The 19358-nt window shown below is 52.2% G+C and overlaps 2 protein-coding genes across 3 annotated transcripts in view; both read right to left on the bottom strand.

Moving 5' to 3' along the window:
- Window positions 1-15615, bottom strand: part of ALPL (alkaline phosphatase, biomineralization associated) — a 56801-nt gene extending 41186 nt beyond the window's left edge. The window contains exon 1 of one of the 2 annotated variants that reach the window (XM_045548486.1): window positions 15532-15615. The gene's annotated coding sequence lies outside the window, so the exon portion shown is untranslated. The remainder of the gene's footprint in view (window positions 1-15531) is intronic. The other variant, XM_045548487.1, reaches the window with a different exon arrangement.
- Window positions 1633-15624, bottom strand: LOC123635880 (elongin-B-like). The gene is made up of 2 exons (XM_045548489.1): window positions 15532-15624; window positions 1633-2142 (listed from the first exon to the last, which is right to left on the bottom strand). Exon 2 carries the CDS (start codon window positions 2047-2049, stop codon window positions 1693-1695), a length of 357 nt encoding a protein of 118 aa, XP_045404445.1. The 5' UTR covers window positions 2050-2142; window positions 15532-15624; the 3' UTR covers window positions 1633-1692.
- Between the last annotated feature and the right edge of the window lie 3734 nt (window positions 15625-19358).

Here is a 19358-nt window from a genome sequence, read left to right on the forward strand (position 1 = left end):
TGAGTGCCGTGGCATCAGCCTAGCTCACAGCAACCTCAAACTCCTGGGCTCAAGCAATCCTTCTGCCTCAGCCTCCCGAGTAGCTGGGACTACAGGCATGTGCCACCGTGCCCTGCTAATTTTTTTCTATATATATTTTTAGCTGTCCAAATCATTTCTTTCCATTTTTCAGTAGAGACGGGGTCTCACTCTTGCTCAGGCTGGTCTCGAACTCCTGACTTCGAGTGATCCTCCCCCCTCGGCCTCCCAGAGTGCTAGGATTACAGGCGTGAACCACCATGCCCAGCCGGAAATGCAAATTAAAACCACAATGAGCTACCATCTTACCCATCAGAATGACCATTACTAAAGTAAAAACAATAGATTTTAGCTCGGATGTAGTGAAAAGGCAACACTTACACACTGCTGGTGGGAATGTAAATGAGTACAATGTCTACTGAGCTCAGCATGGAGATTTCTCAAAGCACTAAAAGTAGATCTACCGTTCAATCCAGCAATCCCACTACTGGGTATTTACCCAAAGGAAAAGATGTCACTATATCAAAAAGACACAGGCACTCGTATGTTTATCGCAGCACAATTCACGATGGCAAAGATATGGAATCAGCCTACGTGCCCATCGACCAGTGAGTAGATAAAGAAAATGTGGTGTGTGTGTGTGTGTGTGTGTGTGTATATATATATACATATATATATACATATACATATATGTATACATATATGTATATGTATATACACACACACACACACACACATACACCATGGAATACTATTCAGCCTTAAAAGAATGAAATAATGTCTTTTGAAGCAACTTGGAACTGGAGGCCACTATCCTAAGTGAAGTAACTCAGGAATGGAAAAACAAACACCACATTTTCTCATGTATAAGTGGGAGCTGAGCTGTGGGGATGCAGGGTCACACAGAGTGACTTCAGGGACACTGGAGACTCGAAGGGGGAAGAGGAGGCGTGAAGGATGAAAAATCACCTGTTGGGTACAATGTACACTAAAAGCCCAGATTCCACCATATGCAACTCATTCATGTAACAAAAAAGCCACTCGTACCCCCTAAATTTATAGAATTTTGGGGGGGCCTATAGACTGCTTTATTATTAGGTGTGGTGGGAGCAGACTGGAGGAGTCACCCTCCACCCTGAGCACAAGCCTTCAAGGTGGGCCACAGGGTACGTGGATGGGGCCATTCTGGGCTGTGCTTCCCTCACTGAACATGCTCTCACACTAAGACCCTGGCTGCAGCATATGCTTTTGATCTTGGCCTTTGCTCCTCAGGACAGGAGGCCCCTAGGAGTGGATATGATGGGGTGTGGGAGGGCTTCAAGGAGCATGGCCTGGAATCTCTTGTTCCCTGCTGGGTAAGTTTGGCCCAGGGCTCTGGGCTCTGGCCCGCCCTCTCTACCCCCACGCCTGGCTGGTGGGAGTGGCTCAGCCTTCAGTGCAGCCCAGGTGCCTGTGGTGCCTTTGAGTGGCAGGTGGGGCCAAGTTCTTAGCCAGGGTCCCAGGTAAGCAAGAGCCCCAAGAGGAGCTTCGGGCCTGCTGAGGCAGCAGGACTTATCCAAAGGAGGGTGATGCCTGGAGTCAGGAGGATGAGTAGAAAGAGGCAGCAACCAGGAAGACACCCAAATCTCTTTTATTAGGGGGGAAATGGGCCTCTTGGGGGCAGGCCAGGGGCCCTCACTGCACGGCCTGTTCACTGGCACTGCTTCCCGGGTCTTGGGGCTTCATCACGTCTGGCAGCCTCCGTGTGCTGCAGAAGGGCTCGATTCGCAGGGCTTCGAAGGCATCATCTGCCCTGAAGGCCAGCCCCACCGTGGCTGGGGCCTGTGGCCCTGCTGTGCGGCTGGTGAAGCCACACTCGCCCAGCGTCTTGCCGTCATCCAGGAGCTGGTCGTCCTTGTACAGCCGCTGCTCGTCGGGCGGCCGCTTGAGGATGCCCTCGACGATGCGCTTCAGCTCCAACACAGTGCTGGACTCCTTGGCGTCCGTGAAGATGGTGGTCTTGTGGCGCCGGATCATGAGGAACACGTCCATCTCGGGGGCTGCCTCTCTCCCCGACGCGCCGGCAAGAATTGTTTTAAAAAGACGTCACAGGGATGCAGTCAGCAAGATCCAGACTGGGAGAAACTATAGCATAAATGGTCTCATTTCTTCAACCAAAACAGTGCAGAGACAAAGAGACGAGAGACAGAGGGATGGGGGACCTCAAACACATACCCATCTGTCACAGTGTGGGGACCTTATTGCATCCGATTCGGACAAACTGTTAAGACTAGAAAGTCCGGCCGGGCGCGGTGGCTCACGCCTGTAATCCTAGCAACTCTGGGAGGCCGAGACGGGAGGATCGCTCGAGGTCAGGAGTTTGAGACCAGCCTAAGCAAGAGCGAGACCCCGTCTCTACTAAAAAAATAGAAATTATCTGGCCAACTAAAAATGTATACAGAAAAAATTAGCCGGGCATGGTGGCACGTCCCTGTAGTCCCAGCTACTCGGGAGGCTGAGGCAGGAGGATCACTTGAGCCCAGGAGTCTGAGGTTGCTGTGAGCTAGGCTGATGCCACAGCACTCACTCTAGCCTGGGCAACAGAGCGAGACTCTGTCTCTAAAAACAAAAAGACCAGAAAGTCCTACATCATTTAAGAGGTGATTGGAAGTATTAACACCCACTAGATAATCTTTTGATGTTAAAGAATTGTTCATTTTAGATAAATAAATAAATGTTTTAAGAATATTAAATAATCAGCAGGTTCAAGAGTATGTATTTTTAAAAAATATTTGTTGGAGAAAAAAAGAATGAATGCCACCTCGTCCAGAAACCCTCTGTGGCCGTCCTGCCCTTGGCTTTGTTAGGTCGCCTCTTAGGCTTTCCTTAATCCCACGTTACCTGGGACTCTGGGGCGGGGCTGTCTGCCTGACCGTCTCCCCACACAAGGGAAGCTCTTTGAAGGCAGAAACTGGGCCAGGTTCATCTGTGATTCCGGCACCTGGCCCTGGGCCTAGCAGGAAGCTGGGCTAAAGGAACGCTTGTTGAATGAAGGAATGACTGTCCTCCTGCACCGGTCTGTCCCCCTTCCTGACTCTGCTTCCTCTCTTCCCACCCTGACAGGTGCCAAGGAGCCAGCGCCCAGGCAAGCTGATGAGAAAGGCCTCTCCGGCAGGAACTTCTGAGGCGGGGCCCCTTTCTTCCCCCATGCAGATCACTCCAGGCAGTGAGGGGACAAAGCCCAAGGCAGGCGCTGCCTCTGTCACAGAAGTCGTCTGGCTGGAGTGTGCGGCGGGAGGAGGAGGCTGGCAGGCCTGCCTCGGACCGGAGGCCTGGCCCAGCTGAGCGCTGCCTGGCCAGCGGCCAGTCGGGAAATGCTTGCTGATTCAAATCATGTAGCTACCCAGGAGGAAAGGATCTTCCTCCTCCAAGAAGGGGAAGTGGGACAGGCAGGACAGCCCAGAGATCTGGGGCTGAAGGAGGAAGTTTCTGAGCGAAGTTCTCACACCGGCCAGCTCTGAGAGATCCCCAACCCCAGGAAGGCTCCGGAAGCCTGAGACAGAAGCTCAGGAGGGTCAGCCCCGAGGCCAGAGCCCTGGACTGAAGCCTGGGCTGACCCCCTGACGGGGGCTCTGAGTGAAGCCTAGCCTCAGCCGGGCTAATTGCTCCGGCCTCCCCCGACCCTGGTCCTGGAGGCATCAGGACAGCCCCGCTGTGCCCCCACCCCACGCTTCCCTTCCCCCACGAACCACACAGGGGACAGTAAACACCGGACTCCTTAGCTTTGGCGCTGGGGCCTCTGAGGCTCCGAGGGTCATGTAGTTCATTCCTGCTATTTGCTCGACTCGGACCGTGAGCCCGCTCCCCAAGTCTGGCTCCAGAAAAACAGGTTCAAGAGTTTACACATGTGGCCTGCAGAGATTTATCTAATATTTATTAAGTTGTGGCAGGCCCAGCCACTGGAGCCAGGCCGCCCCGGTTCTGTTGCAATTCTGGATTAACCACTTCTGAGCTGTGTGACCCTGACGAGTCCCTTCCCTTCCTCTGTGCTTCTGTTTTTTCTTTTTTAAGAGGAAGGGTCTCACTATGCTGCCCCAGCAAGTGCAGTGGCTAGTCACAGGTGTGCTCACAGCTCACTGTGCCTCCAACTCCTGGGCTCAAGCCATCCTCTTGCCTCAGCCTCCCGGGCAGGTGGGAGGACAGGTGCACCACCAAGCCCAGCTTCTGCCGCTGTTCTTCACCTGTAACCACACGGATTCAGGTGTCTGCCCTCTGGGGAGGTAAAAAGGCCCAAAGGAGAAAGGGTATGTGTGTAAAACACATGGCAGGCTGCAGTGTACACAGGGATTCGGGAAGCGATAATCTTACTATTATTCGTGAACAAAGTAAGGTTTAAAAAGGAGCCAGGCCTGGATCTCGGGACCAGACCCCCCTAAGGCAGATACATTCTTCCCCACCAGAGTCAGGACCAGTCTGCTCAGAGCGGACTTGGGAGGCAGAGGGGAAAGACCTCAGGCTCTGGGTTCAAATATCAGTGCCAGCGCCCACCAGCTCTGCGACCCTGGGCACAGCCTAGTACCTAACCTCACTGAGCCTTGGATCTGCCTCAGACAGGCCTTCCCCATCGTGGAAGGGTGGTAGTCCCTTCCCTGTTGCCTTTGGCCCTGGGTAGTGCCAGGAAGTTAGGGAGATGATGTATATGGGGCTGTCCCAGGCAGGGGTGAGGTGACATAATTTTTTTCGAGATACTTCTGTCTGGGCACAGCTCAGAGGGTGACAGGGTAAAGCCCCGAGGAAACGGGGAAACCCCTCCCCACCCCAAGGAGGGTGCCTGCCAATAGCCAGCCCCGAGCAGAGGCACCAGGGAACCACCCAGCAGGGGTGTCAGGAGTCCTTACGAAAGGAGGCAGTACGCCCAGATGCCACAGCCTGACTGCTGGGGTTCACACCCAGATCCACCAGTTACACACCATTTACTGGGCAAATGAGCTTATTTCTGAGCCTGGTTCCTTGTCCATGACTGGGACGATGACCACCTCCTGGAGCTGATATGAGGATTAAGTGAGTTAATATATCTGGCTACGTCCTCAAGGAGCAGCACTGTCACTCAGCTAATAGGAGCTGCGATGGTGACAATAATTCATGACTGCTGTCATTTCTTCTCCCAAGACCTTCCTGGTTTTCTCCAGCAGACTCGGGCCTCCTTCCTGCTGGCTTCTACACAGAGCATGATTGGGGCCTGTCACCCGGATGACGATCACAAGACTTACTATGTGCCGACACCGGACTAGGCATTTACACCCGTGGAGCTGTTTCATAGTCAAGGGGTAACAAGACCACTGGACTCACCTACTCATGTTCCTATTTGTTGTGACCCTAAGGTGTGGGGCAGGGGACCGGCATTATGGGAAGACCTGGGAGTGGGAGTGATTCCCATATTATATTACTTGGCACACACGTGTGCTGGGAGATATTAAAATATTTGCACCTGACACCAACTGTATGACCTAGGGGACATGGACTTAACCTCTCTGAGCCTCAGCTACAAGGATGAATGAATAAATGTACGTGAAGTGCTTAGAACAGAGCCTGATTCATGCTACATTTAAAACTTAAAACATGGCTGTAATCCTAGCACTTTGGGAGGCCGGGACGGGAGAATTGCTTGAGGTCAGGAGTTCGAGACCAACTTGAGCAAGAGCGAGAGCCTGTCTATACAAAAAAGAGAAAAATTAGCCAGACGTGGTGGTGCGTGCCTGCTGTCCCAGCTACTCAGGAGGCTGAGGCAGAAGGATTGCTTAAGCCCAGGAGTCTGAGGTTGCTGTGAGCTATGATGATGCCACTACACTCTAGCCGGGGTGACAGAGTGAGACTGTCTCAGAGAAAAGAAAAAGGATTCTGAAAACTGGCTCTAAGTAAAGAAAAGGAAAAAAAAAACCCACTTCATATTGATATGTGTATCGATTACTCCTCTGAATACCTCTCGAGGAGTTATTTGACACAAGGAAACTGAGGCACAGAGGTCACACAAAGTCACATAACTCATAGTCCCTATTAGATGTTACTCCCTACAAGTATTCATTTATTCAAGCAATTGTATTAAGTTGTGCACCAGGAAGCATGGTACCTATAGATTCAGCAAATGATGGCTGTGACTATTACTACTATTAAAGAAATTAAGGTTGTTTGGGACTGGGGGGTACATCTGTGAACAAAACAGACAAGGAGACTGGTCAGAGGTAGGACACTGGGGAACTCATACCTGACTACAGGCCTTAGCTTGTCCTACTGCCAGTCACTAACAAACCGTCCATGAGCTGGAGTCATCTGTGGAGATCTGGGAAGGGGAGCTGGGCTCAGCTGTCAAACCCAGAGGGGCAGTGCTCACAGGTCCTCCCATGGCACCAAGGCTGGCCCGGCTACGGAAACCCCTGCCAGGTGAGGCAGCTTTTCATGAATTCATAAGTCATTAAATGCTTGCTGAATGCAGGCACCTAGTTAGACGGTGAAATTCACGAATGATTCAGACAGGGTTCCTGCCCTCCAGGAACCGAGACTTGGAGCCAGACACTATGCAGAAGATCAGGTTACAAAGGACTCAAAATTCCCGAGCAAAGTCTCGAAAAGCAGCCCTGATGCCAACTGGCAGCCCAGGAGGGAGAGCCCTGCAGGGGAGGGAACGAAATGCGAGGGGCTGCGGGACACATCTAGGTGAAGACCTTCAGCCTGGGATCCTGACCTGAGTTTGAGGGCTGGTTTTGCCATCAATTTGACCTCAGGCAAGTTGCCTGGCCTCCCTGAGCCTCAGTGTCCCCCTTTGCAAAATGACGATAATACTTTATGGGCTATTTTAAGCACTCAACAAGTTCGTGAATAAGAAATGGCTTTAAAAACTGAAAAAGATGATAGAAGCCTGGAAACTAAGGTTGGGAGGGTTAAAGTGGCTTGTCCAGGGCCGCATAGCTGATTAAAGTAGAACTGAGATTGGCCCGCCCCACCAGGATGCAGGGGCAGGCCCAGCCCCACCTCAGCTCAGCTGACACTCCGATCCCATGTTCCCTGGGCAATTTGTTCAGCAAGACCAAGGGAACAGGCAGGACACTTAATTCCCAGGTGCAGGGTTTACCATTTACTCGCTGTGTGACCCCAGGCTCATCACCCTCCCTCTCTGAGCCTCAGTTTTCTAACCTGCAAAAATAGAGATCCCATTTGCTGTGCTGCCTACATGTAAACGTGGAAGGCTCTGCCAACAGGAGAGCACTTTCCACAGGCAATGGAGTGTCATGGTTAAATGACAATGTGAGCTGATGGAAAGCTGAGGCAGAGCCTGGCAGTTCCCAGACTGAGCTGGGGAGGGGAGCTGAGCTTTCAGTTGCCCAGATGGGAATTCAAATCTCAGGTCCTCCACTTGCCAGCTGGGGGAACTTAGGCAAATTACTTCCCTTCTGAGTCATTTTCCTCACTTGAAGATCGGGCTATTATAAGGATTGAGTGTGTGAATGTATATACAAAGTATCTGGCAGAGTGGCTTGGTGCGTAACATTCAGTAAATGTTAACAACTTCCTACTGCTGTCATTATTGCTATTGATATTATCGTCAAGGGTGAGGGAAGGGTGAGCCAGACTCTTTTCAGGAGGACCTGAAACCAGTCACTCTAACTTTAAGCTTGGGTAGTTACCAGGCCCAGAAACCTCCCTCCCCCTTGAGACTGAACTTGGGCATAGCCCTGTGCCCCACAGAAGGTTCCCACCCACCCCACCCCAGCAGTGGGTCGTGGTGCAGTCTAGCTGGGTTCCTCTTGCTTTCCCAGACAAGCAAAAGAAGACCAAGGAACACCGTGACACATAACTGGGTGCCCCCTGGGCCTATCCCTTCTCCACCCCTGCCCACACAATGCCCAAATCTAATCTGGTTCTGGACCGTCCTTTCATCTTGTATGCCAACTCTAATGAGTTGCTAATGGCTACCTGGAACACTATTTAGAAGGAAAGGGAGCAGCGGTTGATTAGTGATGTCTGACAGAGGTGGAGGGCGGGGGGAGGGCAACACGCATGCCAGCTATTTGCCATCCAAGAACCAGAAAAGTCCTAAGGCCTTGCCTTACTCATATAAGCTACAGTTGTTGGGCAGAAGCTGAGAAAGGGATTGCCCAAGGCTACACGGCCTGAAATGGCCGGGCTGGGATTCACACCCAGGACCCTCTGGGTTTCTGAGGATGCTCCCTTCTAGAATTGCCATTTCCTATCCATTATCTGGGAGAACAGATGCCACTGCCCAACCAAGAGTGCCCATGCATGGTCCCCTCCCTCTGAGGCCGCCCACCCCCATGTCATTTGCAAACTCCAGAGACAGATGGCTCAACTGAAAACAAATGTATACAGCAAGGTCCCCTAAGGGCTTGTATCCAAACATAAAAATTTGAATCCAGATGCCAATCTGATCAGGCAGGAGGGCATGAGACCTGGATTTGGGTCTCACTTCCACCTTCCAGACCTTGAGAAAGTTACTCAACTTCTCTGGGCTTCCCTTCTCTTTGTAAAATGGAGAGAATGACAAGCTAAATACAATAAGGTCATTCAAAGGGATTAGCTCAGTTGCTGACACAGAGTAAATCCTTCAATGTCAATTACAAACGGTGCCAAACTCAGACGTGGTTTTTCTGCTTTAAGATGGTGCGACAGCGATAGGTGTTCAGTAGAAACCACACTCGTGTACCCTACAACCATTCTGTTTTTCACTTTCAGTATAGTATCCAATAAAATTACATGATATATTCAAGATTTTATTATAAAATAGGCTTTGTGTTAGATGATTTTGCCCAACTGTAGGCTAATGTAAGTGTTTTGAACACGTTTTAAGGTAGGCTAGGCTAAGCGTTAATATAATGGTGTAGGTTAGGTGTATTAAATGCATTTCAACTTGTACATTTTCAACTTGCAATGGGTTTATTGGGACACAATCCCATTGTGAGTCAAGGAACATCTGTATAAGGATTAGGTCAAGAAGAAAACCAAAAACACAGCATTTTCACAAAAAAAAAAATACTAAGGTGATTAAGGCATGGGCTTGGACAAGCTGTTGGAAGGAATTCTGCTTATATTCAATAGCTTAATAGGCTAACTGACCTAAAATGTGAATTATTATCATTGATTTTAAAATAAATAGGGAACTGACTCTTCTAGGAAGATGGGTTATGTCACTCACATCACGCAGAAGGAAGCAGCCTTGAGTGGGAGGATAGGTAATAGTAGGGAACAAACATGTCTATCTTACTTCCCAGCTAGGGGAGTCCGTGCCTCAGTTTCCCCATCTGTAATGTGGGGGATAATAGCACCTGCTGCACAGGGCTGCGGGAGGACCACCTGAGCAATTACAGGTGAGGCACTGAGCACCACGCCTGGCATGTCAATCTTGGCGGTCTATGGACTTTTAATGGTGGGGGCACTTAATGAGGCAGAGTGATCAGAACCGCTATACAAGTGCTTAGAAGGAGTAAAGGAGGGGAAGCAAGACTCAGAATCACCTGAGACATTTTGTAACCAGAATGGTGGCAGATGAGTAAGTTATTAACTCCTGGATGTTCAAAGGCATTTACATCAAAGTGGGGACAGGTGGAGAGAGAAAGACACATGGTCCTCAGATAGACCAAGTCTGGCAGGGCATGTTGACTCACGCTTGTAATCCCAGCCCTTTGGGAGGCCAAGGTGGGAGGATCGGCTGAGCCCAGGAGTTCAAGACTGCAGTGAGCTATGATCACACCAGGGCAAGAGTGAGAAGCTAGCTCAAAAAAAAAAAAAAAAAGGCAAGCCTGAGATTGTTCAGTGACCGCCAACAAGAGGCCTAAGGATTCCAGGAAAGAGACCTGAGAACCTCAGCCTGAGAGCTAAGAAGGTACACACCCTGTTGCTATATTGACATAGTAAAGGTGGACCAGAGAAGGCAAGAGATTGACCTAACAAAAAGTCACATGGCAGATCCTTTTCAAGGTGGCACTTATGGTTTTTCAAATAACAATTTGCTTTGGCCACCTAAACACTTTTTTAAAGAACCCAGCAGCTTACATACCTGACCAGGTGAAGTTCACACACCTGAGTCACAAACTGAGATCGGGATGATGAGGAAGTGTCTGTGAAACAAGCCGGAGTAGAAGAGGGGGTGGTTTGGAGCCTTGAGGGCCAGGGCCTTACTTCAGGGTCTGAGGTCTTATTCCTAGAAATAACCTTCCAGTGTCCTCCTTCCTCCCTTCCCTGGGTCAGGGCAGGGTAACAGAGGCACCTAGGGGGGAGACTTGAACCCAAGGTGTCTGCCCTCTGAGCCTCAGTCTCAAATGCAAAAGGGGGCAGGGGCAAGGGACTATCAAAGGCAATGTCTGAAAGTGTCTGGTACCCAACAGTGCTCACAAAACGCTACTTCCCACACCGGGCACATTTCTGAACTCTACAGGAGCAGGGACCAGGGGCCCTGAGCTTACTATCAGGAATCCAGGCTCCCCTCGTTCATCTCGTGCCCCGACAGCAGTGTATTCACGGAGACCTTCTAGAATCTCTTATCTGGGCAGCTGCCTCCAGAAGCCCCGCACTTAACATCAGGCTTCATGGCCCCTCATGCTGCCCTCTAGCTCAGAGTCTGAGATGCATGCTGCAGCCACTGTGGTACCTTCCTGTCATCTGTCCCCAGGCCTTGGCTCCCAGAAAGAGGATGAAACAGAGAGCCGTGGGTTCAGAGTGCAAGATCATGTTTCCGTCTGTGAAGTGTGTGCACACTAATGCACAGGGCTGTTGGGCGCGCTGGGTGAGGTGGTAGGTGTCAAGCGAGTCCTTTCCTTGCTGGGGCTGTGCAATATTTAGAATGAAGCACCCAGGGCTGCCTGTCCCCAAGCGGAAAGACCCTGGGCCCAGCTGGCTGAGCCTTGCCAGGCTGAGGCTCTGTCATCCCCAAACCTCTGGAGCCCTCAGACTCTTCCTGGAGACCACCAAAGCAGGAAGAGAGCTCCTTCACCTAGCTGACATGTTTCGGAGACACTGCCAGGCCACGGGGGAGGGGCTGGTGTCCATGGGTTCCACATTCCTACTCTGAGCCCCCTGAGGGCCGGCCCAGGCCTCATACAGTCACTCGAATGAGATGTGTGTCCTCTTACATGGCCTGACAGCATCCAGCCCAGAAACTGCAAACTCAGAAGGCAGGCAGGTGCGTGGGCGCCGTGGGGACCGTGGCAAATCACATGGAGCAGCTGCTAATTGGCTGCAGCCGTGGTGGCCAGGCAGGGACATAGTTCAATATGACCACATCTTCTGAGCTTTCAAGAGATGCCAGAAACCCCTATTTTTATGTAAAATGAAATCGCCCAGTTTTACAACACCAGCAACTAAATTAAACTTTTTAAATCACTGCAGAGTCAATAATCCCCCACCCCACCCCCTGCAGCCTTGGGAGGGCAGTTTGTGACAGACCTCCCATAACCCAGCACACAGTAGGCCACAAATATTTAAGGACCAGTTGATTGAATGACACCCATCCCAAGTCTTAGGGAAGTCCCATCTCTTCACTCCTGCTCCTCAGATTTCTTGGTTAACAGATGAGGAAACTGAGGCTCAGAGAGCGGAAGTGACTTGCCCAAGGACACATAGCTAGCTTGTCAACAGCCCAAAGACTTAAAGTCTGCTCTTCTGAGCTTAAGATCTTTTTCCACCAACCCAGACCATCTGCATCCTCTCTTGAACAATTATTTTCAAAAAGTAGATACATATACCAAGGATCTACTGTGGACCCAATACACGCTAACTTCAGGAGAGTGGTTACCTTTGGAAAGGTCATGGAGCTTAGAGCCAGGAGACTGAATGCCAGGTCCATTCTGCCCCAAGCAGCTGGGTGACCCTACCCAAGGCCTCTCTCCTCTCTGGGCCTCAGTCTCCCTCATCTGCAAAGGAGCCAGTGGACGGAGCCAGCACCTAAAGGCCTTCCAGCTGAAATTCTAGGCTTTTATGAGGTCTCCTCTCTGGCCAGTACTCTGCGTTCTCGGATGAATATAAAATAGTAATAATAATAATAATGGGAAGGGTGAGCCCTCACCAGCCAGGAAAGAACACTACAATTTTTAGTGAAACCTGACTCCTGGTTACTGGAATTCAGAAAGAACCATAGTAATACTCGGGCAGTTTAACCACCATCCTACAATTAAACAAAAACACATCTGGTTTAACTTCGTTCCCGTTGCTTCCCCCCACCCCCTACCCTCATCTCAAATTTTACCCCTTAATTTGAGAAATCAAATTCAATGCAAACAATTGATTTCATGCCACAGTGAGGCTGAGAATTTAAGCATGGAAAACTTTAAGCACAGAGTTTTTCTGGGAGCAATTATGACATGTGGGGGGGGTGGTATGGGGAGACAGAAACATATGGAGAATGTTCTCTAGACACCAAGCATCACATAATGATGTTGGGGGCCTACTATGAACCCGGCACTCAGAGGCAAAGTGACTTGCCTCAGGTCACATAGCTGGGGATTTGACCCCAGAGCCAGGTTAGACCTTTGTAACCTAAACAGGGACTTCCCTCTGGCCCTCAGGATCACGCGGTGGGGGTGGAGTTAACTACCACTGAAACTGCCCCACGGGAACTATTAACTTCTCAATAACAATCAATACTGGTTCAGCCCAAAGCTAGAAAGCAATTTATGATCTTGCTAGCCCCCCATAGCAACTCTGCAAAGTATATATTTATTAACCCACATTACAGATGAGAAACTGAGGCTCAGAGAGGGGAAATGACTCGTCCAGGGTCACACAGCAGTGCTGGAATGAACCTCCAATCTACTGCTCCTAGCTGCTCTCTAAAAGTGAGGACACGTCCAGAACAAAAACCCCAGCGTACCGCACTGCCCAGCTCCAGTCTCCCAACGATGACAACGTCGTGCTGGGAAGCCAAGTCAGCATTCCTGTGGCCACGCGGAGATTTCTGAGTGCTGGCTCTCAGCACGGTGTGCTCACTCTCCTCACACAATGTTCACATGGAGCTCTGGGTTTTGCATGAATAAGTCCAGATGGACTGATTTCAAGGTGAGAACTCCAGGCTATTCCTCTAGATCCTACCCCCCTGGATTTAAAAGGCCTCATGCCCAGAGATGGATACAACATGGTGATCACCAGACTCTCAATTCTAGATACGCAGCTCCAGCCCCAGCTCCCCAGGCGGCATCTGTGTGTCCTTGGGCAAGTTGCTGCCCCTCTCCAAGAGGATCAAGTCTAGCTTGCAGAGCACGTTGGGTATGTAAGTCACAGGACACAATAGGGCTGAATTTGGTCCTGAGCTGGGACAAGGCAGGAGGCACTGCAGAGATAATAGCTCCAGGGCTGTCCCCAGCATGAAGCTCTGGGCTCCCAGCCCAGGCTTTGTCTAGGATGGTAGAAAGTGGAATCTGAGTGCGGGCAAGGAGGGCACCATGCCATGCCACATGTGTAGCCCAGCAGGGAATGGGCAGGGCCTGGGCAAAGGTGAGTGACAGGTTCAGAGGCAATGACATAACCCTACACCAAGTTTCAGCATTACATTTTCTGCTAAGACTAGAGCTGGTGATAGCCAATATCTTCCTAAGCACAGGCACCGGCTAAACACTTGGCAAGCATTAATCCTATCTAGACCTCACTACCAGCAGGTACTGTTGATCTCTGTGCTTAAAGGAGAATGAGGCACAGTGGGGGACACTACTGGTTCCAGGTCACACAGCTACGTTGTCTTGTTTATTAGTGAGGGCTAAACAACATCAGCTGATCCATTTTACATGTGTTATTGCAACTTAATCTTCCTTGTGAATTGCCTGATTTCAATTCTAAAATGTCAATTTTGACACTCAATTTCAGAGCCTGAAAAGAATTGTTATGCAAATGTCCACTCCGAGGAGGGCTTTTGTCTGTTTAATTTGCTGCTACATTCCAGGCACCTAGAACAGAGCTTGGCACAAAGCTGATGCTTGATAAATATTTGTTGAATGAAGATAGCATTTTTTCCTGGTCTCAGTTCAGTTTTATTCCTCACATTAGCCCCATGAGAGAGGTGTACACCCATTTTTACAGATGGGGCCACAGACAGAGACAAGCACCATCACCCAGCCCTGTCTCACTCCACTTGGGACACTGGGGGAGCTGTGTCCAGGGACCTCTTCCGCTTAGGGAATCCAGAGGCTTCAGCTCAGGAGGGAAAGGAAGCAGAGGAAGATGATGGGCAGGGGGTCGGTGGGTGGGGCAGGACCAGGAGGGGACAACTGCCTGTTGAAAGGATTAAAGATCTGGAGGGGGCAGGTCTGCAGGGTGGAGGGGGAGGCGTGGCTGAGCCCAGGAAGGGCCAGAAGAAAAAAACAAGGCTCAGCCTCCCATCTCTCAGGCAGCAGAACGGGAGTAGGAGGCTGAGGTTGCAGTGTTTGGTGTTCTAGGTTCAAATCCAGATCCCACCACTTGCTTAAATTGTCTAAGCCTCAGTTTCCCCATTTGTAAAATGGGACCATGCATGTTGAGGTGTAGAGCAGGCCCTGGCACACAGTAGGCATTCAACACACAGTCGTTGTCATCTTCACTGATGTGGGGAGCCAACCGCTACTTCCCCAGGAAGCTAGGCTCCCTGAGGGGTCTCTAGTGATTCCCAGGGCCCGAAGGCCCTTCCTGGCCTGAGAATCGCCCCCTCTTTTGATCTGAAGGGTTTCTCTCCTCCACCCAGAGGCTTTTGTAAAGGCCTCTTCCCCAGCCCCATTATGTGTCGACAATGTGGGGAGGGTGGGCTGAGTCTTTCCACAATGACTGTGACCCTGCGTTTAACCATTTCTTACCAAGACTGGGCAGGGAACCAACCCCGGGCAGCCCACTTTACCTGCGCAAAGCCCAGAGGGGGTGGCAGGCTCCTTGGGCTTTGAGGGTTCCAGAGTTTTGCTCCTGGCTGCTGTGTCCAGCCCACCCCCAAGCAGACACCAACCCGCGATCCCCCGTCCCCACAACGCCCCCGGACCTGAGCGCCTCCCTCCCTCGACTCCTCCCAGCTCGAACTCTACTCCCAGTTCAAACTACTTCAGACTCCGCTCAGACAGACCAGCCCTCTCCCCGGGCCGTTGTGGCGAGACCTAGAGGTTGCCAGAAGGGACTCGGGGAAGGGCACCAGGCACGGGGGCTGGGGGTCGGCAGCCTGAGCCTCTGGGTCTCAGACTGAGGAGGCACCGTGGGCGCAGGTGCCTGGACCGAGGGGGGGGGGGCGTCCCAGGCGGCGGCCCGGGAGGGAGGAGAGCCCAGGACTGCAGGGAGGTCCCGAGCAAGGTCCCCTTAGCTCGCCGGCTCCGCGGGCGCCAAGTCCAACCTCCAGCCGGGCCCGGCGCGCCCGCCGGGAACCTCGGATGCGCGCGAGGACGCGAGTGGGACAAGTGGCTGGGGGCGGGAGGCCTCTGCCCTGCCATTTCGATTCAACATTGGGGCCAACGGAGGATGCAGGAGGGGCCGGGGATCGGCCATGCACGCTGGGGTCCCGAGGAGCTGGGGGACAGTGTGCGTCCTTACCTGCGCAGAACTCGTGGGCGAGGGTCTGTCCCGACACGAGTGCGTGGGACCGGCGAGCTGGAGCCGCGGGCGCGAAGTGGCGGGAGCGCGACGCTGCCGGGGCCAACTTCCCCGCCGGCTTATAAAGGCGGCCGCGCGGCCTGAGCGCGGCCCGGCCGCCCTCCCCTCCCTACCCCTCCCGTCCCCGCCCCGCCTCCGGCCCCAGCCCCGCCGGCCGGTTGCGCCGCGCGCCCAGGGCGCCCCCTGCCGGGGAGCGGGGCACGCGCCCCCGGCTCCGCTCGCGCGGGGTGTCGCCGCCGTGCGGTCCCGCGGGGCCGGCGCGCTCGGGCTCTCTGCCTCCGGGCCGCCCCCGCCCAGCCCTTCCTCTCTCCGGGAGGTCGGGCTCCGACCCCGCTCTCTGTGCGCATCTCGTTTGTCTTTGGCCGGCTTCATTCTGTGGGTGTCTTTGTCTCCAGCCGTCTGTCCGTCTGTCCGTCTGCCTCTCTTTCTGGCCTCTGTCTCTGTGTCCGTCTACCTATCTGGTTTCCTCTGGGCTCCCTACGTCTCTGTCCGTTCTGTCCACGTGCATCGCTGACTCTCTGTGCTGTCTCTCTGCCTCCGTCCCCCTCCAGACCAGACCGCTAGCCTCTCTTCCCTGCCCCTGGGCTGTGTCCCTGGCTACCGCCTGAGGAAGCAGAGGGGCACTTGGGCCGGGGGGCACATCCAGAGGGAGATCTCCCCTTAGACAGTGACCATTCCCTCCTTCCCTCTCCTTGGACAGGGAAGGGGCCCAGGCAGGGATCTGATAACTGTGTCCCACGTGTCCCAGCCAGAGCCCCAGGACATGTCTCCTGGGAGCCAGAGGAGAGGCAAAGACTTCCAAGGCAGTGGAGTCAGCCCAAATCCAAAGCTCTGCTCTGGTGGCCTTGGCCAAGTCACTTGACCTCTGTGGACCAGCCTCCCCCTGTTTGACTAGCAGACGCCTGGCTTCCCTCCCTGTGCGGTGCTGGTGTGAGTCATGTGAGACAGGGCTTGGGAAGTGCACAGGAAACTCTAAAATTCTAAGCAAACGGTAGGGGCTAGGGGGCAGATGTGGGTGCTACAGGCCCTGTTCCCACTCCTGGGGGAACCAGCCCTGATGGGACCACCATCCCCTTTCCTCTGAGAACCAGACTGAGTTTCAATTCTGCTGACAATTTCCTACCAAGAAGTCCCCCTGCTCCGTCTGAATACCTCCAATAATCAAGGGCTCGCTGCCTCTTAAGAGGAGAGTGGGTCTTAGTGGCCCTTGGGACCGCCTGGAACAATTGTGCCTCTAAGCCACAACAGCCAGGGATTTGAAGGCAAGGACTGTGAGCCCCCTGAGCCCTGCCTTCCTCAGTATCGAAGCCCCAGTCTTCCTGCCGCCACCTTTTTCCTGAAGGTTGTAGAGGGGAACTGAGGCTAGAGCAGAGAGGAGAAGCTGTCAGTGCCCGGAGAACCAATTCCAGCCCAGAATTCTCTCTCTTACCTACTCCGTATATCGCGAATACATTATCTCCCAGCAGCACCATTTTACAGCGGGGAAATTGGCCCAGGGAGAGCACATTTCTTATCAGTAAGGTCAGAGCCAGGACTAGGGCCTGGAGCCAGAAACCAAGAATGTCTGTATTTATTTTTGTTTGTATTTTTAGTAATCGATACTGTTTATAGGAGTGATAATAAAGTTTCCATTTTTAAAAAATGAGTCAAAATATTGCGCAAATACTATTCAGTTAATGCATTTCATCAGTTAGGTGAGAATGGCAAAAAGCATGGAGGTGGCAAACGAATGAAGTTTAGGAAAAGCCATTCTCTAAGAAATTGTGAGCGCAACACCCAGCGCTGAGCGGAAACCTGGGAGGGGCTCAGTAATAGCTCACAAATGCCAAAGAAGAGTTTAGGGATTGCAAGAGACTTGAGATAATGTCATCATTGACAGCCAGGCCGGGGCAAGTCCCTAGGCACAGAAAGTCTGCTGGAGGCAGCTCCTTCGGATGCTGTTGACACCACAGGATGGAGGCCTGGGCCTCAAATCAGGAGACCCACGTCCACCTTCCAGCTCTGCCCTGGCTTGCTGGCTGAGCTGAGCAAGGCACTCTCCCTGTGGAGGCCCAGATTCCCTCTGGCTGGTGGGACTGGACAATCTCTAAATGCAGCCCGGATTCCAGGATTCCAGAACCACTCACTGAGCTGATGGGAAGCAGCTCATTGCATCAGATTGCTCTCCGTGATTGCCATGGGGCACCGCTTCCTTGTTGAAAACAAGCAAATTGGACTGCTTGACGTCCAGGCTCCCTTTGCGATAAAAGCTGATTTATGTCTTTTTCTTTTTGAGACAGGGTCTCACTCTGTCGCCCTGGCTAGTGTGCAGTGGCATCATCATAGCTCACTGCAACCTCAAACTGCAGTAACACGATCCTCCTGCCTCAGCCTCCCAAGTAGCTGGGACTACAGACATGCACCACCACGCCTGGCTAATTTTTTCTATCTTTGGTAGATATGGGGTCACTCTTGCTCAGGCTGGTCTGAACTCCTGAGCTCAAGCAATCCTCCTGCCTTGACCTGCCAGAGTGCTAGGATTGTGAGCCACCATGCCTGGCCCTGATGATGTCTTTTGATTCTTACAACAGTTTTGTAAAGTGGGCAGGGCAGGCATTTATAATCTCCACTAGAGATGAGGAAACCCAAGACCAGAGATGTTACTTACTTAAAGGTCAGCGTCAGAGGTGAGATTGGAAGCCAGCTCTGTTGACTCCCAGTCCAGAGCTCATTTATTCCTCTTTTTTTTTTTAAAGAGACAGGGAGTGGCTCTGTCATCGGCGCTAGAGTACAGTGGAGTACAGTGGTGCTATCATAGCTTACTGCAGCCTCAAACTCCTGGGCTCATGGGAGCCTCCTGCCCCAGCCTCCCAAGCAGCTGGGACTATCATGCCTGGCTAAGTTTTTAATTTTTTGTAGAGACAAAGTCTCACTATGTTGCCCAGGCTGATCTCAAACTTCTGGCCTCAAGCAATCCTCCAACCTTGGCCCCCCGAAAGTGCTAGGATTACTCACACCTGTAATCCTAACACTTTGGGGAGCTGAGATGTTGAGACCACACCCGGCCTCAACACATATTTATTAGACGCCTACCATGTATGCACCAGGCACTGTTCTAGGAACTGGAACAAGTGAACACAACAGAGATGTTCATCCTCCCTCATTCTAGTTAGGGAAGAAAGATAATACACAATAAACATTACAAACAAGTGAATTAGTAAATTAGAAGATAATTCGGGTATGGACAAAGGGCTAGGGCACATAAGGGGGATAGGAGTGCCAGAGAGAGGGAAGCTTATGGCACTAACTAGGGTGATTAGGGGAGAGAAGATGAGATTGGAGGATTGAAGGAGGGAGGAGGAAAGAGGGGTTGAACACAGGCTGCTGCATCTGATGCCTGGGCTCCTGGACAGTAGACAGTGCATGACACGCCCTCCCAGGACCAGCTGGAACCCCCAAACCTCCCTGGTGCTAGGCTTACCCCTCCAGTCCTGCCCCAGCCCCTGTCTTAATCCCATATCAAGCCCAGCCCTTGCTCCAGCCCTCATCTTCTCTATCTCAGTCTCCTGTCACAGACAGTTCCAAGCCACAGTGTCCCTTCACACCTATAGCTCCATCTCCGGCCCCTTCCGGGCAGCCAGCCCTGCCCAGTACCATAAGAACCACCCAGGGGGTACCCTCCAGCCCAACTGCCCTTAAAGGAAGCCCCCCTTACAAAGGCCTGGGGAGCCTGTCCTGTGAGAAAACCCCATTGTCCAGCAAACAGTGTCCTCATTTTGTCCTTTATT

This window comes from Lemur catta, chromosome 3 (genome assembly GCF_020740605.2).
Source record: "Lemur catta isolate mLemCat1 chromosome 3, mLemCat1.pri, whole genome shotgun sequence".
Lineage (NCBI taxonomy): Eukaryota > Metazoa > Chordata > Mammalia > Primates > Lemuridae > Lemur > Lemur catta.

What these genes read in the sequence shown, in the direction of transcription:
- LOC123635880 (XM_045548489.1), bottom strand. Translation starts at nt 2,049, where the DNA reads ATGGACGTGTTCCTCATGATCCGGCGCCACAAGACCACCATCTTCACG.